The sequence below is a fragment of the Phalaenopsis equestris genome, unplaced genomic scaffold, assembly GCF_001263595.1.
Source record: "Phalaenopsis equestris unplaced genomic scaffold, ASM126359v1 Scaffold000250, whole genome shotgun sequence".
Classification (NCBI taxonomy): Eukaryota; Viridiplantae; Streptophyta; class Magnoliopsida; order Asparagales; family Orchidaceae; genus Phalaenopsis; species Phalaenopsis equestris.
In genome coordinates, this window is record NW_018164692.1 from 668,320 (window position 1) to 695,398 (window position 27,079).

General features: G+C 32.7%; 1 protein-coding gene across 3 annotated transcripts in view; it reads right to left on the reverse strand.

The window, feature by feature from the left end:
• The window catches only part of LOC110024133 (probable WRKY transcription factor 3), a 22,901-nt gene extending 1,227 nt beyond the window's left edge, over positions 1–21,674 (reverse strand). For 2 of the 3 annotated variants that reach the window (XM_020723921.1, XM_020723919.1), the window contains exons 1-5: positions 21,503–21,674; positions 19,177–19,435; positions 18,918–19,082; positions 16,704–17,377; positions 9,227–9,382 (exon numbers count right to left, since the gene is read on the reverse strand). In XM_020723921.1, the coding sequence (XP_020579580.1) occupies positions 9,227–9,382; positions 16,704–17,377; positions 18,918–19,082; positions 19,177–19,344 (1,163 nt within the window). In that variant the 5' untranslated portion in view covers positions 19,345–19,435; positions 21,503–21,674. The remainder of the gene's footprint in view (positions 1–9,226; positions 9,383–16,703; positions 17,378–18,917; positions 19,083–19,176; positions 19,436–21,502) is intronic. The other variant, XM_020723920.1, reaches the window with a different exon arrangement.
• Between the last annotated feature and the right edge of the window lie 5,405 nt (positions 21,675–27,079).

A 27,079-nucleotide genomic window follows, 5' to 3' on the forward strand; every position in this document is an offset into this window, starting at 1 on the left:
TCCTTGCTGCACTAGGGACAGAGCATGTATGGTTTACCCATTAAGCCATAATTGTCGCCTAGAAGTTTTGTTCTGCCATGTTACAAAAACATGCACAGAATTTCACTCATCATGCCAAATGCATTGCAATCAGGATTTCGAGAATTTTTTGTTGCAACTTTTATAAATTTGCTCAACAATGAAATATTATGAAGATTTTGGCACGGATTTTAAAGACTAGCATGTTGTGAAAAACACGGCAATAAAACAAAAAATCGGATCGAGAAAAATTCACAAACCGAAACGTAGCGGAAACACATATTTATGTGGTTCGACGAATTGTCTACGTCTACGGAGTTGCAGAGAATTTTATTTCTTGAGGAATTACACTATTGTCGATCGTCTCGACAATTACAAGAAAAAAATCTCTCTCTCCCCTTCATTGTCTCTTTACCTGCAAGTCGCACAGTGGAAGAAACAAAAAAGGTAGCAACTTGCAATTTCTTTCTACCCTTAGACAGAGCACCGAACCAACACCAAAGGAGGAAGCCGTAGCATGCGATTCCTTTTCTTGTAAAAACAAAGTCTGAGAGAGATTACAAGGGGAGTTGTAACATGCTTATTTATTAATTTCATCATGCAATTAAACCCATTAAAGAATTAATCAAATAATTAATGAAGCTCATTAATTATTTTCTTTTCTCTTATGCAATAAATCATAGATAGCGGGATTCATGCAAAGAGCGATTAATTTAACAATTAATTTCGAGTATTAAATCCAATTTGCTGCCAAATATGAGAAACTGTCAATTTGAACACTGGATTGATTTCCATATTCACAACAAATCTCCCACTTAGAGACAGATACTCTGGCTGTATCATCCACTAGCTGCATCGTCCTTTTCTTCAAATGTGTTATTCTTCACATCTACAACTCAAAGCTCTTTGTCTTCACACTAGAAGACCAACTGAAGTCGAGCACAACTTCAGTTTCTCAAGAGCAACACTCTTAGTCCGCATATCAACGTCAATATAGCCTTGTACCTCTAAGCTCTTTCTTGGGTTACTCCTGTATCTTCTTACAACTCCCACTCCATAGGCAATATCCTGCCTCTCCTGAAAGTCTTTTTAAAAAAAAGTTCAACCTTGTACCTCTCACTGTCATCAAATGCATTTTTCACCCAGTACACACACTTACTGTGTAATGTCTTTTTCCCTGGTAGAAGCTCTGTCAGCTTTTAAGTTTAATTCTCTGGTAAGAATCGGTCTCCTCCTTCATGGCCAGCTTCCGCTTGCTCAAATTTTTATATTGCAAGATTTCTTCATAACTCTGACTCATGTGATCAAGTCTGCAATGTCACAGATCTGTCGTGCTCTCTGCAACTGTAGTAGTAACAGTGTTGAGTAAATATGTAGTCATATATAGTGTGTCAGTTTTCTTATCCCGAGCCAGTACTAATGCTCTTTTGGTAACCTTCCAGGTGCTATATGAGACACTACTGAATGACCACTCTCATTGAGCTGCCCAACAAAAAATGAGAGTTTTCTTCAACTCAGGAATTTGTCTGACCTTTTATAAAGTTCATTTGCTCTTGTTAGGGAGTGCAATATTAACGTCTTTCATCCTCATCACGTTCAGAGCTTTTTCATCAGCCATATATACCTTCCCAAAGTCACATGCAACATAGTTTTGACATCAGCTTCCGACAGGAAGATGTATGGAAAGAAACCCCAAATCCAGTATTCAGTCATCAATATAATTGTGAACTGCCAGCAATTGTGCATCACGTACTTCTTCAGTGACGACATTAACACTATCATTCTTTGTTTTTGGGATTCCTACAGTTCTTTTTTATGTGACCAGTTTTGCCACAATTCCAGCAGGTTGCTTGTTGACAAGACTTTGACTTGCTCTTGCCTCCGTGCTTTGATTTCGATCTTCCTCAATTTGAGTCATTGTCCTGTGATTTCCATCTAGAATCAATATTCAGTGCCGAACTCGAACCTAATGTCTTACCAGAATCTTCTTGCGCACCTCAGCCAAAATTAAATCACGGAAATCATCATATTTCAGCTTAGATTTACCTGCATAATTATTAGTCGCTATTCTCATGACTTCTCAACTATTTGACAATGAAACCAACAATATCAGCACATGTATCTCATCATCAAAGTCAATGTCAAAGACGATAATTGATTTGTGTTGTTGAAATCATTCAGATGTTGAGCAACAGACACACCTTCCGTCATCTTCAAGTTGAATAACTTTTTCATCAAATGCACATTGCTATTCACCGATGGCTTTTCATATATATTTAATAAAACTGCAATGAAATCTGCAGTAGTCATTTCCTTGATGACGTTGTGGACAACTGATCTTGACAGAGTTAATCAAATAACTCTCAGAACCTGTCAATCCAATAGATTCTGTTCAGCCTCATCCATCTTCTTCAGTCGCTTTCCTAGTAATGGAAGATGAAGTTTCTTCCCATAGAGGTAGTCCTCTATCTGCATCCCTCAGTAACTAAAATCAGTGTCATTAAACTTCTCGATCCCTGATGTCATTAATTTATCTCCGAACATCGCTTTGTTTAAATCTGAATCTTGAGTTTGCTACCAGTTGTTGTGAAAAACGACTGCAATAAAGCAAAAAATCGGATCGAAAAAATTTACAAATAGAAACGCACAGTGGAAACACAGATTTACGTGGTTCGACAAATTGCCTACATCCATGAAGTTGCAGAGGATTTTATTTTTTGAAGAATTACACCGTTGTTGATCATCTTGACATTTACAACAAAGAGCTCTCTCTCTCTCCTTTCTTGAGTCATGTGAGAAAAAGAATCAACAAAAAAAGCCATAGTTTCCTTTCCCTGCTTCAGAAGCTAAAAAACAGAAGAAGAAGAAAAAGAACAACCTTTTTCTTTCCTTTTCCCCTCTATGCTTCAACCGATGAGATGGTGAGATTAGGATGGCTTCTGACAGGTTTTTGGCTTCAATATTTATAATATTCATAACAACAATATAAGGCAATCACAAGAACAACGCGGAGACAGAAGCGGTTCCGCGTGAGGAACAACTGGCGGGACATGAAGAGAAGAAGAGTTTGACGGGACCGCGATGAAGTAATCACAGGCTCCATATATTCAAAACAACAATCACTCTTTCATTTGTTCTTAGCTTTTGTTGAGAGGGGTGAATCTTCCATGATATCTTGTTGTAGAGAAAGTAAGGTGGGCGAAGAGGGAGTTTGGTCGCTGTAGAGATGATCGAAAAGACTTATAGCTAGTCAAATATGAAGGGAAGTTATAGCGAATGGGGGTGTGCTAGTATACCTGTGGGGTAGGAGGAATATGAGGTTGTATTTGGGGCATCTTTTTATCTTCAGTGGGGCTAAGAAAACGCAAAATAAGGCGTTTGGAAAAAAAGTTGTGGTGGCTTTTAGAATTATTTTAGTAAGTCGCGGGCTGCGGTTTGACTTTGCGTCCCACGTTTCTTTCATGTGATAATACCTCAGTTGCCGTTTTGTTTTTGTGATATCTTCGTTGTTCGATCCTCTGCCCTAGCTTCTTCTCTTCTCCTCTCAATTGTACTTCGATCCCGTGCTTGGTTCTGCCCTAGTTTCTCCTCCTCTCACCCCAATTGTGTTCAACGGGTTTCAGTGGCATTTCTCTTCTCCTACCTTCCTACCTTTTCTTTAAATACTCGATTCCGGTGGCATTCTCCCATTGCTAATTTCTACCCTACACTATTGACGTTGAAATTAGCTTATAGTTTAAAAATTTGTCATTTGTGCCTTGCTCATTGCGATCCATCATTTGGTTTTTTTTGCGGTTTTTGGTTTTTTTGCTGTGGCTGTGCGGCCTTCTTACGATTTCTTGGCCTCTGCCTGAAAGAATTTTTTTTTGATAATTACATATAGTTTGTGTGTTGTTTGCAAATCAATTCCATACATTGATTTCTTTTTTTTTTTTTGGATAATTAGCATGACCTGTTCAGTTGGGCTCTCGCCTCTATTTCATTTTTGTGTTAATTACATACCGAGCACAAGAAACATTGTTATTTACAAATCAATTCCCATAGGTGATTTTTTTGAACTATGAATTCAATGCATTTACACGTGCCACAATCATCAGGTGTCAATTTGATAAAAATGAAAAATATGGGTTGGGATTTTATCATCACCTTTGATATTGTGTGAGAATTTGAAAGATGGTGCTTAATTTGTAATAGCAATGTTTTGGATTTTCGGTATGTAATCGTCCCTTCATTTTGTTGGCTCAATTGGAATAGTCTTGCTGCTCTACTCATTGGTTGGACTTATTGGTAGTTTGCTCTCTTTGTTGGAGAAAGGATATGTTATCTTGGTGGTGATGTTTGTAGTGGTGGTGTGGGTGATAGTTTTTTGTACAACAATGTTGTGTGTTGTTGGTGGTGATGTGCCATGGTGGTGTGTGTTGATATTGGGGTGGTGCTTTTGGTGGGGGTGGTGCTGTTGGTGGGGGTGGTGGTTTTCGTGGTACTACTAGTTGTACTCTTTGTGATGTGTGTAGATGTTGGGGGTGATTCTTCAGTGTCATGGTGGTGTTGTTGGTGGTGTGGGTGGTTTTTTTAGTGCCATGGCGGTGGTGCTTTTGGTGGTGTGTGTAGATATTGGGGGTGGTTCTTCTTTAGTGTTATGGTGGTGTTGCTCTTGGTGGTGTGTGTAAATGTTGAGCGTGGTTCTTCAATGTTAATTTGGTGGTGGTGTTGGTGGTATGTAGCGATGCTGGGGATGGTGTTGGTATTCGTGGTTTGTTTTGATGTTTCCTTATAATTGGTTCTTTGAATCATGATATTTTAATGGCATTTTGTTTTTTCTCTACTATACATTTATGTTGCTATGTTATTTTTCATGCTAGTATTGTCATGGTAACGATAAAATAAATTGATTCATCTGCAATGCGGGATAAAAGTGTCAAAATAATATTTTGTGATCTCTGTCTTAAAGAGGTGGAGTTAGGAAATAAACCAACAACCTAGCTTAATAAGGAGGATTGATATAATATAATAAAGAAGTTTAGGGAGCGTACAGAAAGATAATATGATAAAATGTAATTGAAAAATAAGTGAGATCAGTTAAAGAATGACTAAAAAATATGTAAAGAGCCGAAACGTGGATCCACAGACTTGTGTTGAGACCCAATAAAGTGAACCATTAATGCTTTGGAAGAATGGTGGGTCAAGAGGTTAGAGGTGAGAATTTATGAAACTTGAAGTCCCTTACCAATTATTTATTTCTTCAATTACATTAACATATGAATGATCTATTAATTTGTAGGTCGTTTCAAATGTTAAAAAGTTTAAGTTCAGTAGTATTGACCCCAAGCTTGAAGAAAAATTGAATCGTATGTTTGCTGGAGTCGTTGCCGCGGGTGATCATGCATGGACCACTAGAAAGAGGGTTTGTTGGCATAACTAAGCATGTGGATGCTGAGCCAACTTCTGGTTCCAAGGAAGCCCCCAAACCTAACATCAATGAAGCTGAATCTACTAGTCGATCTAAGCACCCTAGGGTTGATAAAAAGAAAAAAATGGGTGTTTTTATTAGAAGCCAAATTTCACAGTTAGTTGCTTCATGCACCAAAGACTCTAACACATCACAAACAACTTCTATTCAACAAGTAATTCAAATTCTAGAAGCAACTTTATAAATATACGAGGACACGTCGTTGTATTTATTCTTTATGAAGTTGCTTAAAGACCCGACACAGAGTTTTTCATGACTATGAACCCTGACCATAAGGTCAATTATTTGCGTTATTTTCATAACAACAAGGACACTTGAATTTCATATTTTCTAATTAAGCAACTTATATTTATTTTTCATTGAGACAATATCTATGCTACTTTAAATATGCTTTGGTTTTCTATCTTGAACAATATTATTCTCTTTACTTTTGAGAAAAGTTAGATCATACAATTTGTTATTTTCTTTTTGGGGTTTATTTATGATTGTTGTTTGCTCAAGACAACACAAAATATCATGGTTGTATGTGACTTTAACATATATTTCACTTTTGTTATGGCTGTTTGGGAAGATAGTGTACATGATAGTCACATATTTAAATCGGCCACAAGAACTCAAAAGTACAACTTTCCTCACTCACCCCCAGGTTTGCTTGAGTTTAAACTAGTCAGAAAGTGTTTTCACTGTAATATTAATTATTATATTTATGTCAGATAAATATTACTTGATCAATGTTGGATACCCCATACAAAGATGGTTTCTAAAGCCATTTCCAGTTGTTAAATACTACATTCCTGATTTTGAAAGAGCTATCAATATTGCTCGGGGTACGAAAGAGGTGTTTAACGAGACACTCATTTTTACGTGGTGTCATTAAAAAATTATTTGGAGTTTGGAAGTAAATTGTGAGATATGTCGACATATCTATTTTCCAAGTAAATGCAAATTGTGGTTGTCACAATGACTCTACAGAACTATATTTGAAGGCATCTTTCACGCGGTGACATTGACTTCAATAGGGCCAATGGAGATCATTCACATGATTCTGTTGAAGCGTATAAATATCGCCTAGAGCAATCTTTATCATAGGTTGAAAGTGATTTATCAGAGACTTGCACCCAAGATGTGGAAGGTGTGGGGGAGATGACAGGGTTGAGAGAGCGAATTACATATGCTATCATTGACAGTTGAATGAAGTGATTGTTTTTGTGTGTTACTTTATTTGTAATGTGTTGTGCAAATGTTTATTTTTTATTATATTGTTGATTTATGCAATGATGAACATTTTTAATCTCAATATTATTTACAGTTCTTTTGCATGTATTTCTTTCTATTGGATGATCTGTGAGGCAACCGTGGGTGTAATATGTATTGTAAATTTTTATTGCATGTTTTATTTTTTGTTTTGGATGTCTATGATGAGATATTTGATATTTTGGGTTCTTCTAGATGACATATATATTGATATTGGTTCTTGACACTTGTAATATTAGGATGAAGACAATGGAGTTTCTTTCCTTTTTCAGTTTATGGCTTTTGAGGTTCTTCTAGATGTTTTTTTTTGTGGTATGTATATGTGAAAAATGTGCGAGTTAGGTATTACTTGGTTTAAAGACAATCAAATCTTTTTTTTTAATAATGTCTACTGTCTTCTTGTAATGACAGATTTGTTGGTTTATACTCTGTTCTATGAGACCTCACAGTACTTCTAATATTCTTTATTACTAATGTTGCATGTAAGTGTTTGTGCTTTGTGGTTTTAAACCTTAAGAAAATATGAGCTCGAAGACTTCCGAAACTTCTAGAGCATTGTACTACTACTGTGGACTACAATATTTCTTGCTTGCTTCGCGACAACCACATAGCTATGAACGATAGCTTTACAAGTGTATAAGGAAAAGAACAGAGAATTGTGACGTCTTTAGGTTGGCGGATCAGTTTGAGGATTCCATCGTCGATAGTGATCAAGCGTGGAAAGTTTTATTGTAGGACGAATTATCTCGTAACATGAACCAACAGCATTTTAAAACACTATTATCATATTATTAATTGTTATTTTAATAGTTTTTTTTTTAATTCTGATTGTCGTGTTACTCTCTGTTTTGTGAGGTGTCTGTTTTCATTTTGCAACATTCAAACTGGACATTTTCTTTCAATTTTGGAATGTGCTAGCAAGATTAGTTCTGTTATAAATAACACTATAATACATGGACAAAAATTTCATTTGTTCAGAAATAGCTGCAACACTATATATCAAAACTGCAACTTCATGTCACAGCTGCTGTGCAACAATTTTTTAATAAGTTGCAGCTGCCCCAAATAGACCCTAAGAGAGAGTGGTTGGTGGTAGAGGGGAGCATGTCAGGGAGTAGGCAGAACAGGGAAGTGATGTGATCGGCGACAACTTGCATGTCAACTGTAGGCGAAGCGAAGATGTGCTTTGGGAATGGAGAAAATATTGCGTCTAGACTTTCACACATTAGGACGACCAACCACGGAGTGTCGCGTCACTACAAATATAACGTATGATGATGTGACACTGCGATTGGTCGTCCGGATGTGTGGCAGACACCCAATATTTTCTCTTAGGAATGGGGATGCGAAGAAGGAAGGGGTATTCTTTGTGTTTACAATATGATTTTTTTTCTTTGTTTATTCAAATTCATGCGGGTTGTAATGGGCGGGGCCCCGATGTGGCGCTAACACGGGTGAATATTACTTGTGGAATCCGTACATGCAGATTGGTAGTATTTGATGATATTTGGTAGTATTGTGGTGGTATTTGATCACAATAAGACCACAATATCACCAAATCCACACTGATCTCGTCCGCATGTAATATTTTTTTCTGCTCACACGGCATGAAAAAAAAAACAGTTGGTCGGCTCGACTGCTTGGCAGGGAAGGTAGGATAGGATGTAATTTATAATATATGTTATCATTAGTCAATTTTTCTTACACTTGAACGGGACTCATATATGATGGGTCTTATTTCAAGATAAAGATGTTCTGAATGCACTCTTGAAATCAAATTTTTGATCAGATGTTGATTGAGTAATTTTGGCATACGTCAAGATAACTAAGATTCAAATAGTAATTATCATGCGGAAATTCGTTATTTTTGTCTTATGTTCTCTTTTCGATCTTGAAAGAACCCTCAAACAATTTGGACTCTTTGAATGTGCTCGCTATTCATTTTATGAATGGTTGTCATTTGGACAAGCTCAATGGTTTTTGAAGTGAATTAGCATTGATCTGTCGATCGGCACGCTCATTATTCAATGCTTTCTTCAAGATTGATCTAGTCATTTTGTGAGATAGATATGCATATCAACAATACTTACAAATCATAATTAAATCATTATTTTCCTAGCAATAGATCTTTGAATGGTGAGACATATACAATTCATCTGCTATTTGTTTCTTAGGGTAATTCAAGCTGGTTACACCAACTGCAATAATATGCTAAATTCTAAGTAAAATTATTAAAGCTTAGCAAGACCTTGATAATATTATAGGATTGGAGAACCTTATAAAATCTAGTAATAATTGGGTGTTTGCATGGTGCTCTGTATTTCTTATAATTTTTAAAATTATGAAGACTTCTTGAATAAAAGTGAAATTATTATAAATGGTTCAAATTAAATTGAGAATTACACAAGCTTCCAATGAAATTAATAAGCACAACCTCAGGTTTTTTAAGAAGTAAATGGCTAAATAAAGTTGAGACGTGCTTACCTTGGAAAAGAATTACCCTTAACAACCTTTTGTCCATATTTCCTCCAATGATATCCATCGTCGCTTGGATGATTGCAATTTATTGAAGCCACAACTTTAGGTATTGATGTTTTTTGTGGCTTCATAGAATATTCTTTTGTATTATCATCATGTTTCCTACAAGAATGATAAATTCATCAATACAAATCTAAAAAAATAATATGAGCGTCGAACCTCAAACATTTAATTACTTATCAATGTTTAATTCTAAGTGTTATTTAATAAGTAAGGTTAGATGTTATAATATTTTATTTATATAGTACAAATAATGTTGAAGCCTACTAGATTGTTCACCTTAATGATAATCTCATTTATATTTCTTTTCAGTCCTCTCATGAATTTACCTTTAGAATCACTTTTGGCATCGTTTGTTACAATAGGTTGATTGAAAACAAAATTGCATTTAATCTATAAAGAAAGACAGGTTTAGAAAAAAAAATTCTAAGCATGCTAAAATTGACAAATTAATATTTCTTATAAGCCTTTTACCAATTTAAACTCACTTACCCTGTGAGTATCAAAACTTTAACAAATTTGATACTTTTATCGTTATACTAAAGAACCATTTAAGGGAGAATTATGAGAAAGGCTTACGCCATCTTAGAAATTATATAGAGGATTTCCATGATATGAGTTCTTGAAAATAGAGAATTAAATTTGGATGAGCCTCAAGATTTCAATTTTTGTGAAAGAAAATAGAAAGTCATAAGAAAAAATAGAGGAGGGAGTCTTAGAAATAAAGGGAATCAAGTAATTTTATAAATAAAAATAATACTAGCACTAAACTTCCTATTTTTGGTGCTAAAAAAATAAATTAAATTTAATTAAAATTTAATCTTGACAAGCCCTGAGATTTTATTATTTAATATTAAAAGGAAATAATTAATTTTTAAAATAATAGATTTAAGTTAAAAAATAAATAAACAAGAAGTATTTAACTAACTTATTCTTGATGCATGCATTCTAGTTCATAATTCTCTTGGCTAACATAACTCTGCCCTAAAGCATCATGCTTTAGCATTTTAATGAAACTCTCATTTTCATAATAAAGAATGTTGTGGAACTATTTCTTGAATATATCTTATATTATCACTTTATGTAATCTAAATGTTATATGCAGAGTTAAATGACTCAAACCTAAACCTTTCTATGAATTCTACAACTTTTGAGATGAATATTATGGATGGGGATCATATAGAATATTTGAAGATTTGTTGAGGAAATCATAGGTAGATAATTATGATGTAAGACGAACCAGAATAGTAACTTAATATACGTGTGTAGTGACCAAATAATTTAATTTGCTAGTGTTATTGATATGTACATTAAGTTTTTAGTGAATTCAATTTTACATGTATGCATGTTTGTTTATTTTGATGCTTCTGTATGCAAGCCATAATGGGATTCCACAATTTTTTAAAATCAAAATGATCGTATATATGATTTTGGATGTGCGAACAATCTAATGAACTACAATATAATATGATTAAATATGATATAAATGATTTGAATTTGCTGAGTAATCGACTTATATTGTGCAAAAAAATTTGTCGTTATATTTCACACTAAATAAATATTTTAATTTTTATTCTAAGCTATATATTCAAACAAAATTGATTGCTTATTTGAAGTTACTTGTGAATATTCTCTCATCTTTTCTCCATTAACCTTATGAATTTACTTTCATTCTATGGATATTATGGATCACTATTCATGGTGTTAGGAGAGTTAGAGAGTAGCTGAACAAAGGGCGAGATAAGTGGCTATAACAGACTATCTAAGAAAAAGATTTTCTTAAAAAAGAACTGTCATGAGATAAGACATTGTTTCCCTATCTTAAAATTTAATGTTCTTTATTCCTAAAAAAATTTGACATGGTTTAAATGAGTTGATCTGTAGTTTGTTGATTTGATAGTGAATGTAAAATATTTTAGTTCTTCAAAATTCATATGCATTTTCACTAGATTTTGATGAAATATATATATATATATATATATTATTTTGTCCAATTTTTTGTGAAAATTCCTATCAAATTGGTCTTATATCGTTTCGTTGCGCTGCTATCTTTGTCATGTGATAAGTTGAGTAGGATATTGATGTGGATACTATTGCTCAGTCTCTATGATTTACCCGGGTGATATATAAGATAACTAGAATCACATGTTTCAATGGAGAAAAATAGAACATTTCTTCTACACATGCTTCAACATGTTTTATGATGATCTTCTTACATTCCGATGCATATTACATGACTATGTGTGACCATTTGTGCTTCCCCATATGTTGAGTCTATGAGTCCTATGTTCTTATTATATAATTATTGTTTCCTTTTTTTCACATACTTTACTAGTATAGATAACGTACTAGATATTTTTACTTACTATGTAATAAATGAATATAAGTAATAATACTAATAATAATAATAATAAATCAAAATTATTTCATCTAATTGACGTATTTGACGAGCGGTTACACTAATGACGAGACGGAAGGGGAGAGGAAAGCAAATATTGCATGTAATATTGAGTAGCAGACCAGGATGAGAGAGAAGTGCAACGCATGCAGCTCATGCAAAAGAGAAGACAAGAATGAACAACGTGGGAGCATTAAACAAAGAACACGAATTGTGTGACATCATCTGTAGGAGAGAACTCGCACGCGGAAGTGCGGGCTAGGAATCAACGACAACAATGATGTGTGTAAGCTGAGTGGCAGATGACACGTGCATCGAAGCTAACACACATCATTGTTGCACGTGTGAGGGAAGGAAGCGTTGTCTGAACAAACCAAAATATTTAAGGGATGGTCAATTTTGCTAGAAGAATAAAGAGAAGAATTACGATAAATTCTGATTTTGTGTTTTATTTATTTTGATCAAAATACTTAAAATTTAGACTTGTTCTAATTTTAAGATATAGGGGTTTGATTGGAAGGATTGGAAAGTTGACAAGATTACGCAAGAAAAGGGTCTATTTAATTTTTTCTTAATTCTATACTATATGGCACTAGATTATAATTGGATGAACAAAATAAAAAGATAAGAAAAGTAGAATATTTTATTAAAGAAAAATTTAAGTTAGAAATTTGATCAAGTAGAGTAAAGAATTAAATTAATTTTATTATTTTTTTAAAACTCAAACCTTCATTATGTTAAAATGAAGACTGTAAGAAAACATTAGGTGAATATATCATGAAAGTTTTTTTTGAAATTTATAATAATATTAAGTAGGAAATATAAATATATGTTTTACATATATACGTGCTAAGCTATAGAGGATGACAATTAAAGCTTAATTGGCATTACTATTTTGAACTTAAGGCGAGTAATTATTTTTCTATATATACTAAATTCTTTTATTTAAAATGTACTTTTATTTTTAAAATGAATGTTTGATACTAACAAATGTTATATATACTACAATCACACTTTTAATTTATAAAATATTTAATGATTAAAAGAAGTTACATGAAAATTAAATGAAATAATTATTTAACTTAATAATGAATGATTGTACCCATGAAAAAAAAAAACAAATGGAAAATGACTGAAAAACAAAATGAAAAATGTTGTGCCTTACTTGACACGAGTTTTTAAATGATGCTTTTGATATGACTATCCGAATGAAATGCAAATGAAAATATTTAAAAAACTTTAATTAAGAAATACAAATGTTTAAAAGCTTTAACAAACTAAAATAATAATGTTAGTCATCATATTCTTTGAGCCATGTTAGAAAATTTGCATTTAAATTTAGTGTACAATAGAATTACAAAAATTGTTGTAAAACTTAACTTAAAATTTAACTATTTATTTTAAGAAAAGTTCAATTACATTAAAATGACTGATTGAGAGAGTATGTTTATAGAAGAATGTGATAGATGTTAATAAATATCATGAAATCATTTTATCTTGTGTTAAGTTTTTTTTATTGAAATTATTGTTGTCAGAGTTTGATTTGAATGATATATTATATATTTTGTGGTTTAATGGCTCTTTAGTGTTTGGTTGATTGTTTTTATTATTGTGATTGTTAGACCAATATGACACTACCATCCAACTATTCATTTCTACATAACTTATAATAATATATCTGGCTTCCTCGATATCATCATACTTGTATAGATTTTTTTTTTCTACATAATATGTAGCATGATCATCCATATATAAGCTATAAGCATATGTTACATGGTACTTCTAAGCTTGCCATGTTTTTACATGTTATTCTACATAATCAAGGTCGCAATCATCACAGTGTAATTAGGTGTGGATGTTACATTTGATACTTATTATAGTGGTGTGTTACAACATGGTGACTAGCATGATGATCTGTGAGTGGAATGACATAGTTTAATGAAATATACATATGGATGTTACATTTGAATACATTTGTGACTTTATTTATAGACTTTCATTATGAGTTATGACATATAATTTAGCATGAATATTTTTCTTTATTGGATGATATAAATGAAGAGAGTTACAATTATGAATAATATTTATCATATGTATATTGCTCATGTAATTGTTACAACATTGTATATAGTAAATGTCATTTGTCGTATGAAATGAATGCTTTTAGCTTTGAAAAAAGAATGATATGCATGTTAATGGAAGATCAACAATTGAAGGAATAGTTGATGGAATTATCTATGTAAGATAAAACAGGTGGTGCTTTGATGGTATATATGGGAAAATTGAGTATTATGCACCAATTGTACCGATTGTGTACAACGAATGAGGCTTTATTAATTAAGTACCATAATGGCTTGATAGCTAGTTAACAAGCACAAGGATGACAAGTGTAACTTGACTTGGGATGGAATTGCTATGTTGATGATAAAAAAAATGAAATTTTAAGTGGTACATTCGGCTATTTTTATTTTTTTCCTTGTATTTTGATGATGTTAATACATAATAAAATGTATATAACTATTTTGAGCGGTATGATGCATTCTAGTCTAAAAAGTATAATTTATATCCATGAATCTATATTTTTTTTCCATGTGAATGCGAGAATCTTTTGAGCTAAGTTCACACTCACATGCATTGCATATGCTAGGCCTTAAATTTAAGACCTTTCGTTTAGCAACATAAAGAAAAAAAAAAGAAAATTAGACAATAAATAGAGAATACTGGTAGGAACATTTCACCTGGTACCAGAGAAGATAGAGTAACAAAGGTGGTAAGCCATCAATTGCCTTGTGAATGTGTATTTTTGTGTCTGAACATGTATATATTTACCAGTGTTTGTGTAAAATGGCAGGAAATGTTGATTTCCATGAACAACAATAAGCATCATGATTCATTTGATATAATATTTGCCTCAACTTAACATGAGTATGATTCCACACAGATTTTTCAATGATAGATATGTTCATGACAAAAGATGGATCTCTTCACTAAGCTCTTGAGTTAGTGAGTATGATCTCAAATAAGATCTTGTCATAGTACTTAGCAATTGATGTTGAACTTGTTTAAAGCATCTAATGTTGCGGAAATGATTACTCTAGAACAGGTTTATAATTGGATTTATTTGCATGTTCAAAAGCAGAGTATGATTCAACATTATGATTTGAAAGTATTGACCAAACTTAAGCATGTGATTATTGGGCATGACTCTATAGTTTAGTGATTATTACATGCATGATACAAAAGCATGACATGAATACTTACATGATTTATGTGCATATTTTCTGCTTAATGGTATTGAATTCTTTAGCTCATTTTGTGCAACTTATTGGGCTTTATGCTTACCCTTTTATATTACATCCATTATTGGTCCAAAGGCAAGAAGCTGTTGACCGGAGATCATGCTCTAAGGTTTAAGCGAATGAACTTAGGTAAAAAAAATAAAAAATTGGTAGTCATACTTCAGAGTTATATTACATAGTGGAGCATGCATGGAGGTGCTACTAATGGTTTTTTATGTGTAATATGATTTAAGTTTAAAAGTTAATCTCTTAGATAAGTTTGAAGATGTATAATACCTTTTCTTAAACCAATATAAATTTGATGTAAATAGCTTTGGTGGATAATAAATTACTAGCTCAAATGTTTTACATAAAGTCTATTGATTTATATACTTTATAATCTTATAAATGCTAGCATGATTATACTATCCACTGTAGCATTTTAATGATTTAGTTTAGCGACTCTATGTTGTTTTGTACATGTGTGAAATAGTAAAAGGGTCATAGTCTAACTGATTCATGTTCTTGATGGGAGCTAAGAAAAATATGAATCTATTGGTATTGAATGAATGGATCAAAGTTCAATGTATGTGTCGCAACAAAAATTACTGTGATTTGTTATTTTGTGGGGGTTGTATTTGGCATATTGGTAGAGATAAGTTTTTTATGTGCTGGTTTCTCCAAATAAAATAAAATAATGTTACATCTCGAGTAGACTCATGATTTATGATTCTTATGAGGAAAAGAGAGCAAAAGAAGAGAAAGAATTAAGAGAGAGAGGGAAAGAAAAACAAAGGAAGAATGATGAAGATAGAGAAAAGACGGAGGGAGAGGTTTGGGGAATTAAGGAAGGAAAGTTGATTTAATTTTGAATTTTAGTTTAAAGTCAATAAACAAATTATAAACATTCAAATCACTATTTATAGAAATAGGTTTACATGATAAAATCAAACAAATGAAACATTTTATCTAAATAAACCTTAAAATCCCACCATCTAATTTAAATTAAATAAAATATGATCCTTAAATTATACAATGAAAATTAAAACAGAAATAGTAAAAAAATCAAAATAAATTCTAAAATAATTAAATTGTCTAAGTAGTCCAAGATGCTATTGATATTTACTTATGCTACAGCTCTACAATTGTCATTGCAATCTTTTATGATCATTCATACGAGAAACATGAAAATTACCCCAAAATGTTAAATCTCTTTTTAAAAAACAATGTAATATTTTATCAAAAAAAAAAAAAATACAAATACAATAATCACTATATGTTTAGTTTATCCAAGTAACATTATCGGATTATGACTGTAAACAAAAACTTTTAGGCCCTGTTTGGATTAAGGAATTGACGGGAATGCAAATGAAATTATTTCATAATTTCATATGAAGCATTTGGTTCAAATGCAGTCAAAAGGAATTTGAATTTACCCTGGAAAATTTAGCAATTGCTATTTTTCTACAAAATTATGGGCCCATTATTGTCAATGAGCTCACATCATAAGAAATAAGAACTTAACTTATCCTCAATCAAACAACTTAAATAATTTTATCAGATTAGTTAGCATCATCATGTGTGCATCTATTACCTTTTCAATATATAATTTGAAATATATGTATATGCAAATAATCAAACATAAAAATAGTTTTATTTTATCATTAAATTAATTTATTTCAAGAATCCCTATTTATGAACATGCATTCTTTCAACAACATAATAAAACAATTAGTAAAATAATTACCTTTCAGGACTCTTCTTTTCAAAACCATCCATGGCAGCAAATTCAGAATCTTCTTCCCCTCTACAATCTGCACCAAAACCAGGAGAAACAGTAGGATAAACCAGATATGAATCATCAGAGTACATTGTCTTCCATGTAATGCTATCATCTAAGATGCCTTCAAGACCACAACTTTCTGTCTTATTTTCAAAAAAGTTATCTTCAAGATGAGAATCATTAACCAATAGATCACTCTTGAAATTTCTTCCATTTCCATCAATTACAGCTTCTTGTTCTCTTAATCCTAAAGCTGAAGACTGCTTGATTTTTTGAGGCTTGGGATGATTATGTTCTCCCCTATAGACAATTTCAGATATTTCTCCATCTTTTGATTTCTCAACCATCTTCTTCACAGAACAACATGGATGTGTGCATCTATAGTAAGCTCGTGGATATCCGATTCCTTTTACATGCTTCTGACCATATTTCCTCCAATTATATCCGTCTGAAGAATTTTGATCTCCATTGTTTGTTGTTTGTTGAGATTTCACTTTAGTTTTCTTGCTATCATAAGCACAAAATGGTGTCAGACTCTGATGAAGGTTCATGATTGGCTGGCCGCAGCTTACTTGATGTGCTTGCGGACTTTGGAAGTGTGCATCCTGTAATGTATATTTATGCTCTTCATAGTCCTCCTGATAAGAAAATAAAATATCATCATTAGAGTTCTTTGCACAATTTTAGGTTTGCTTAATCATCATTTTTGTAAATTCCTTTTTTTTTTGAAAATTATTTTTTTTTTTGGAGGTTTTCAACTAATTTGTGGCTTGCTTTATTAATCATTACTTTGATTTCTTGCTATTCATTTTCTTGCTTCTACGTCAGTTTTATCTAAGTATGATTTACATTCATACCCTGTAATTCCTATGCATTGACATGTCTAACACCTAAACTTCAGTTTTTACATACATGTCATCTTATTTATGCATGAAAATGTGTATCTCCCTTTTATAAGTTAAAATAGTGGTATTTTTTATGTGATATGGAATATTTGGGTGGTATAAGTGTAAAAAGTAAAGTTATGTGAGTAGACATGTAATTATATTGAAATTGGGTGGTGAATTTACATACACATCGCTCAATTGTTATGAATTTATATATCAAACACCTGAATTTTGCTTTTTATATTTATATCTTCCAAGTCTTTCATATTGTCAATCAGGAAGGACGGAAATCAAGCAGCTTTCTATAATTAGAAGCTTCCTTATTTCCAATATATTTATTCTGATTTATTTCTCTTTTAGCTGAATATTTGATTAGGAATATGTATTATTAAGTTACCTAAAATAGATTATGCACTTTATTTTGTACCAAAAATAGATTATAAGATTTTTTTTAAATGGAATGAAAGCAAAGGGAAAAGGAAATCGAGCCTATTCAGAATTCAACCTATTTGCTCAAAATATTGACATGGTATCAAAGCTCAATACTTTTATCAGCTTCTTGTTGATAAAAGTATTGAGCTTTGACATGGAACCAAAATATTGACATGGTTCCGACAATGTTATCAGCTTCTTGTTGGCAAATTGATGTTTCTTGATCAGTCAACATCAATTTGAGGGGGGACATCAATCAGGAAGGACGGAAATCAAACAGCTTTCTATAATTAGAAGCTTCCTTATTTCCAATATATTTATTCTGATTTATTTCTCTTTTAGCTGAATATTTGATTAAGAATATGTATTATTAAGTTACCTAAAATAGATTATGCACTTTATTTTCTACCAAAAATAGATTATAAGATTGTTATTTAATGGAATGAAAGCAAAGGGAAAAGGAAATCGAGCTTATTCAGAATTCAACCTATTTGCTCAAAATATTGACGCACATCACATAAAAAAATACCACCATTTTAACTTTTAAAAAGTGAAATACACCTTCTCATGCATAGGCAAGGTGGTATGTGCGTCCAAATTGAAGTTTAGGCATTAGATATGTAAATACGTGAGAATTGAGTGGTATGCCTACAAATCTTTTTTAGAAGTAATGAATTTCTAGCTTTTTCTAAATATCTGATTTTCTATTGACGCTACTCTGCTACCACTCTCTTTGAACCTTTTCCTTATCTTCCTAACTTGGCCAAATGCCGCACAGCCTCTTAAAATTCTCATTTTTACTCTATCATTCATAAAATTCAAAGTTCATTTGTATAAAATGTTCAGAATATAAGCTTACATGATTATAAACAAAGCATGAACTAACAAATTTTTTCAGCAGCGCCGAGCTTGGAAAAGGCTGAGCAATAGGTCTATACAAGACGATACTTTCAGATTTTTCATTCCCAATTCCAACTGATTCTTCATCCAATGTTAATGAAGCTGCTTGTACTGATACATCACACTGAAAGTTTTTGAGGTTTATCAATACATTTCAAAACAGCAAATTTCCAAAAAATTATTATACATTTTCTGCAAAAGAAGAACCATTAACTTACTCTGAAAGCTATGTCTGAAGTATGATTAGCTGAAGGTTTCAATCTAACAGCCTTTGGTTTGATGGGAACTGCAGTTTCAGAAATTATAATAGGAGGAGCATTGCTGGAACTTGCAAGTTGCTCGGTTGATTTCCTTAAACTGGCTCTGTAAGTGTTATTTTTATTCATGATTTCTTTGTTTCAGCAAATATAATTATTTCCTGTGAAGTTGTGACTGAGAAGATCGCATTAGCATCAAGTTAACAATCGATAGCTCCTTCTGCAAATCAATAGGTCTGAGTATTTAGTTCTAGCAAAATTTGGTCACACTCATTATGTATTTTACAGTAAAAAACTAAGGGATCTTGCTATGTACTTTTATGTCCATATAGCTTGATATATAACACTCGAATTCCAACGTAAATCTATAAATATGGGGTTGCAAGAAGGAAAAATTATTGTGTCTGGACACCCAATCACGGGAGATCATGAGAGAGCAAGTTTAGATGGCATGGTCTCCTGTGATTGGGTATCCGGATATCTGTGATTGATAGTCTGGATATGCGGTTATCCGCACCTAATATTATCTCCATATTATGAGCCCACTTGACACTTATTTTAATGACTCCCATGAATTCTCTCAATTTAGATTCCCACTTTGCTAGTACAAAACATGTAGGATCCAACTTGAGCTGCTTTTGATGAAGTATTCTCACAAAGGATAAAATTTAAGAAATAGAAATATTCACATGTTACAAAGCGAAATATATAATAATTATTGGGGACAACTTTGCTGGCATATGGGGGTGTCAAAAATTGATCCGACACGCCGACACAACTCGAACTCAACTCGAAAAATCCCGGTTATAGTTGACCCAAATATTTTTCGAGTCAGGTTCAGGTCTGACAATTTGACATGTAAAAAATTTCGGGTCGAGTTTGGGCTGAACCTGAAAACCCGATTATTACCCGAATAAACACGAAAAAATTCGATGTACTCTAACTCTTATACGATTGCTTGTCATATATAATCAGAGAATTTTTTTAATTTGCCTATTATTTCTTGTTAAATGTTAAAAGCATAATTTTTAATAAAAAAATTGAGCTGGCAAGTTAAATGAGTCAGGTTCAGGTTAATCGTGTCTAGGTCGAGTCAGGTTCTAGTTGAGTTTTTTGACCCATTTATTCTTTGGGTCGACTCATTTTCAGGTAGGACCTAAATCCGATCCATTGACCTAAATTGACTGACAAACGAAGCAAACAATCATTCAGTTCTATCTTTTTTTTGGATGATTTACATACATGCCACTTAGTTCTTATGTATTTACATATCCAACTCCTAAACTTTAATATTTGCATATATGACATCTTATGCATGAAAAAGAGTATATTTCACTTTTTAAAATTAAAATAGCAGTATTTCTTATATGAGATGAAAGATTTTAGTGGTATAAATGTAACAAAAGTGTAGTCTAGGTGTTAGATTTGTAAATATATATAGAAATTGGGTGTTATGTATGCAAATTGTCCTCTTTTTTCTCTCTCAAAAGAGCTTAGAAGCTTCAATTTATGAGTCAGTTGAACTGCTTATTCTTACAATTACTTGTGAAGCATTGGCAAAATGTTGTGAGGAGAGATTTTAGGTGAGCTTTTACAGTAAAATTTTCTTGAGCAAACAACATGCCACTCAATATTACTTGAGATAGGCACATGAATTTCACGAACATATAATGGCAATATATAGCAAAAATAGTGACAGAACATAATAAATACGCGCCACATGATCATAAAAATCTCTCTTATTTGAAAAAATAACACTCTGATCTTGGAGAGTTGTAACAGCAAGATTTGCTAGAAAAAAATTAAAATATCAGTGTAAAAGTGTATAAACTGAGAGTGTATTTGTGAGAGCTGCAGCTGTTTGAAGAAGCAGCTGTGCATCGATCCTGTAAAAGAAGCCGTAGTGACTATTAAAAAAATTATTTTTTTTTGAAAAAGTCCGACCTTTGGCAACCAAGTCAAATAACAAAACACAACTTTCAGCTACAACTTTCTAAAAAAACAAGCAAAACGTAATATTGTCAAACATAATAAGTTATGATGCAGCACTGCACTGCCGCCCCTAACTCACCCTGTGCTTTGACTGAAGATTTCTTTAATGAAATAAAAGTGTAAATTCACAACATTTATGAAGATCCACTCAAAAAATGGAAACTATAGTGTTGGAGAAATCATAAGAAAAGAATGAGGGCGCCCTTGAGAAGAAGAGACGATGAGAGAAATGGTTGGCAGAGGAAACAGACAGTGTGATGAAGGGAATTGCGAAGGGGATTTGAATCGAATTTACCTCATTTTCTTAGAGAATGGAGACGAATGTGTAGCGTTAGATTCTCTCTCTTCTTCTCCTTCCCCCCCCTGAGAAGTAGCACTTAAAATAGTGGAGGGGTGATAAGGAGATAGAGATAGAGATAGATTTGCAGCAGAGCGTCTGGCAGTTATAAGGAGACTGCACTGGCTAATTACACATTCACGACTGTATTACACATAAATTACTGCAATATATATATATATATATATATATATTGACTTAATAGCCTGTAATGGTGCTTTAAAAGTCCTGGTAAATTTGAAAAAAAATCCTTATATGTTTGGGATTATTTTTGTTTTTTTTTATTTTAATTTTACTTTTGTTTTTTAAAAAACATTTATTTTATGCATTTGTGAGAGTTTTTATATTTTACTTTTAAAAATATTAAAAATAACTTTTAGGTGTTTTAAGTGTTTTAAAAATAACAAATATCATCGGACATGTTTTATTTCAAATCAAAATATTAATAAAATTTAAAAAAAAAAAAAAAAAACTATAAACAAATAGGGAATATACATACATACCATACAATTATCATGTATCTATGAATCTTAACACTCAAATTTTGTTATTTGCATATCTAATACTTAAATGTCATAATCATATCAAAGCGCATATGCATGAAAAAAGTGCATTTCACTTCAAAAGAAGTTAATATTGGTGGTAGTTTTTAATGTGAGCTAAAATTTAAGTTTTATAGAAGTATTTGTTAGAGTTTAGATATTAGATATGTAACTATATAAGAATTGTGCGGTATGCACGTCAATCCCTCAAAACAAAAGTGATTTCCAATGACCCCTTATGAAAAACATACACTATCTTCTTAGGGTTTATTTGAAGCAGCTGCAGCTTATTAAAAAATAGTTAAGAAGTTGCTGAATAATAATATGATGCTCAAAAAACTGCGGTAGCCATTGCAATTTTTTTTTTAAAGTCAGACCGCGGCTAGAAAACTGCTACCGCACCTAATCAGAAATGGTAGAAAAATGCAAATTTCAGCGGCAGCTTTTTGAAAAAGCTGTCAAAATGCAATTTACCTAAACAGACAAAACTGTGATGTCGTGCCGCACCATCATCTCACCGCCGCCGCAAACGTATCTTCTCCAATGGATTCATTTTATCTCACTTATTGGCAATGAGTTGTTACTTTTTATATTATTTTAGCAAGTTTTTAGCCAAAAAAAAAAAAACTTACTATTAATAATGTTGTATAATATCAACTACCTCTCACAACATTCAGATTAGCACTTAAACGATGATTCTCAGGACTTATCTAAGAAACATTATAAGCACAGGCAGCACATGGCTTAATTGTGCTCTTAAGACAAAGAAAGAGAGATGCAATACATAAAGTAACTAAGAAAAAATATAAGAGGCGAAATGATTCATGTCCCAATAATTAGAGGAGAATTATTTCCTTGAAATTATGGATTCAAATTATATTTTTAACTGAATGAAAGTAAAGAAGAAAATAATAAAGAAGTTGAGGAAGTACAAGACATTATAATTATAGCCTTTTTGAAAGTAAAGGAACCCATAAATAGGAGAAATCATTACAAGCGTGCTATGTGTATAAATATATATACAAATAGAAATATATATATGGAATATTTTAACTCCATGTATCATGATTACATTGTACAGTGTGTGCTCATTTTACTTGAAAGTATGCAGACATTGACAACCAAACCTCTGCACATTTGACAAAAACATACCTTTGCACATGACATGGGTTCCGTCGTCCCCGTTTTGCGGGTCATAAACCTTCAACCTCCCTTTCTCAATATGTTTTGATGCCCTCACTATATTACCATTCTACCCCTGATTTACCTCTCTCTCTCTCTCTCTCTCTCTCTCTCTCTCTCTCTCTCTCTCTATATATATATATATATATATACATGTACAAACAATACTTGAGATAAAATATAATGTACAAACAATAGTTGGGATAAAATATAATAAAATGCGTTTCCATCTCTCTTTATATTTTTCCCTTCACTGTTTTCTGTAAGGTACCAGAGAGGTGTTTGGAAACATCTCTTCCCTCCTCCAATGGTTTCATCTCCCTCCTCTTTATTCAAATTAATCAACAAACTGAAATTTGTTCGAATATTTTAGAACCTCACAATCACGACAAAAACCAACAAATCACGAGAAAACTCTAAGTAAGACCAATGAAAGTGAACATTAAAACAAAGAAACTCACTTACCCACTTGGAAAACTCTATCACTGTGATAGAAAATGACTCCCCCCCACCACCCAAATCACCATTGCTAGACCTGGATCCGCTTCCCAGCCGGAGAACCTCTTGGAAGATGAAGTAAACCACTCAAATTGACAAAATTCAATTTCCCCGAAAGAAAATATTAGGAGAGGGAGAGTGTGTGTGTGAGTGAGATCACTAGCCATGAAACAAGAATAGATGTTGCCTGCCTCTAAGATTTTTTTCTTTTTTTCTTTGTGACTGTTATTACCCCAAAATGACATTCAAATCCCACACAAAAGATACAAACAACAAAATCATAGAAAGCGATTCGAAAAGTTTACGATCTATCAAGATTAAGAGGGCAATGGAACTTAAAAAAAGAAGCATTGGGGTTAGGGCAAGAACATCTGAGATCTTGAATAGGGTCGTGGACATCTAATACTCAAAATGTATTATCTACATCCTGCCTTAAATGAGGTGATTCGTCGCTCAATGTCAACGCTTCATATTTCACCCTGATGTTGCCTTGCATGAAATTGGAAGCCTCAAGTAAAGAAAGTCTGAAAGGCTAGGCCGTTAATAGTGGAAGTGAATAGGCGAATAATGATGTATATATTATCTATGAGTTGATTGATAGATTTCAACTATTTGTTTTGTTTGATTCGAGATATATGGAAATTAAACCATTGCACAATATTCTAATAGTTGAAATTTTAAAATCGAAAATCAAATTCAATTTTTTAAACCAAACCAAATTAATCAAATCAGATCGGCTTGGTTTGGATTTTTGGTTTTAAACAAATAATGTGTAGCCTCACTCTAAGATGAACAACATTGCAATACAAGTTCCTATAAAATTTCTTATGTCTCACATTGAGATCATATCTACTATACCCCTCTCCACCAAAAAATTTTCAGCATGGAAAGCAAAAATTCTTAAATTGTTTAGTATTAATGGATTTGAATAATTCCTGGATAAAATCATATAACGTCCACCCAAATTTTTCATCATTGAATCTAACACACATGAGCTAAATCAAAACTACAAACTTTGGAAACTCATTGATTTGAACCTTATCATTGCTCGCTTCTATACCATCTCCAAATCTATTATACCCTATGTGTTGCATCTATATAATACTTTTGTAATCTAGCTTACCCTATAAAGACTTTTATAGTCATCCAATAGATCAAGATTTATTCAACTAAACTGACGATATCACTATAGCTACTAATACCATGTCTAAGTATCTCTCAGCTTTGAGAACTCTAGTTGATAATATTGCTATAGTAGGTTCATGACTAGACAATGAAGATATCATCTTATACATCTTCAATAACTTGAATTACACCTGCAAAGCTTTCAAAAATATCATCAAAACCACCTTAATTTGCTCAATCTAAATTACTTTTACTCTCTATTTCATAGTAAATAAATAAATATCTCCCCTGAAGTAGAACAACAACAAGATCCCATGACTATTGCTGTTAATAGAAGTTAAGCACCACCAATAGACTTCAGATCATTATCTTGTACCTAATACACAAATTACAACTCTCCAAACTCAACTAATAGTACAAATTGACCTAAAATCACCTATCAAATATGCTTGAAACTAGAGCATTATAATGCCAACTTTTGACATAGGGCCAACCTGCATTACAAACGACCACCTCCTATTTAACCCAATGCCTTCTTCAATGACGCCTCTACTTCTACCCAAGGCTAGGTGTTGTATTCTAGAGGATCCTTAAATTTCACAGCACTTCTAAACAACCTACAATATTCAACTAATTATATAGGAACGTAACAGGTTCTTGTATGCAATCATCAAGTAGCTTATAAAAGTCACTATAAATGACACCTCTCCTCACTTCTCAGAGTGCCCAAATAATTACATTGCCTTTAATTCAATCTTTCTATAAGCCAAAGATGGCCACTGTTGTATTTCCTTTAATACTTTTGGTTTTTGCATCCAAGATCAAGTCATCAAATAGAACTACTCAAAGGATCAATTAATTAGACTTTCTACTCAGTTTTAACATAACTATCCATCATTGTATTTCGAACTATAGTAGACTCCCCAACATGGCATGATCACCCGATCACCCTTACTTTAGAACCAATGTAGCCATCTCCAAACTTCATCCAAACATCATATGCCAGATACCACCATATTATGTAATGACTGTTACTCCAACAAAAGCCACAAATTAACGTTGATTACTAGCATTATGACTTATACACTTCAAATTTATCCACTTAGATGTTTGAGATCCTTTTCCCCTTCCAACACTCCATGGTTACAATATGTTTTCTTGTTTCTTGATTTGTATTCTCATTTTTATTGGGTTTATCCCATTTACAAAAATTTGAAACAATGAAACATCTAATTATTGTTGACCTCATTTTTGGTTGAGGTTTAATTTTTCCTCTTTAGTAGCCTAAGGTCTAGCCGTAGGACTTTCCTGTTGACTATTCCTAGAGGACTAGAAAAGGAACCCTCACCATTAGAAATTCCAAACCCTTCTTTTTTTAACTTGAAGTTCCACATATTGGTCCTGACCTCTAGCACTTTGTAGGTAGGGTCAATATGAAGGAGCTCAAGGGGAGTTCCCCATAGGATGGTCAGACCTTAGGAATAACCCTGGGTGAGCTGGTTTTGGTGGGGCTAACTTGCACACACTACACTTTTTCACTTACCCCAAACCCTAAAACCCCTTAGGTTGGTCCCTTGACTCCTTTTGGAGAGCTCATGTGGATGACCCTGTACCCTTAGTCTTTGGCTAAGAGGGTTAGAACCAGTATATTGAGCATCCAAAATGAGTCCTCATATAGTTTCTATTGGTTTAGTATGGCTTCATGGCTTGTTGGCCCATTTTGGCCCAAAATCACCAAATTACCAAAATACTCCTACAACTATTCTTTGCCAAAAAAAATCCCAAAATTACCCAAAATACCCAAATTTGCCCAAAAATCATCTCAAACCCCTCAACACTACCTAAAAATTCCAAAAATTCCAAAAAATTTCAAAATCATCCCAAATATTTTCAATTTCAATTTTTGATCATCAATTTGACCAAATTAACCCAATTTGACCTTAAAGGCCTACATGCCCCCAAATTAACCCCAATATTGGCCCAAATGACTCAATCTTGACCCCAATCTTGCCCAATTTCAATTATAATCCAAAATTCAGCATCCCCAATCTTGATCTAAACAAAATTCAAGCACAATTTGACCTAATTGCAAGCCTAATTTTACCCAAATCAAAGAGCCCCAATTTTGACCATGTGTCTAAATCCATCAAATTAGCCCACCAATTCAATTCAAAATTACTTGAAATTT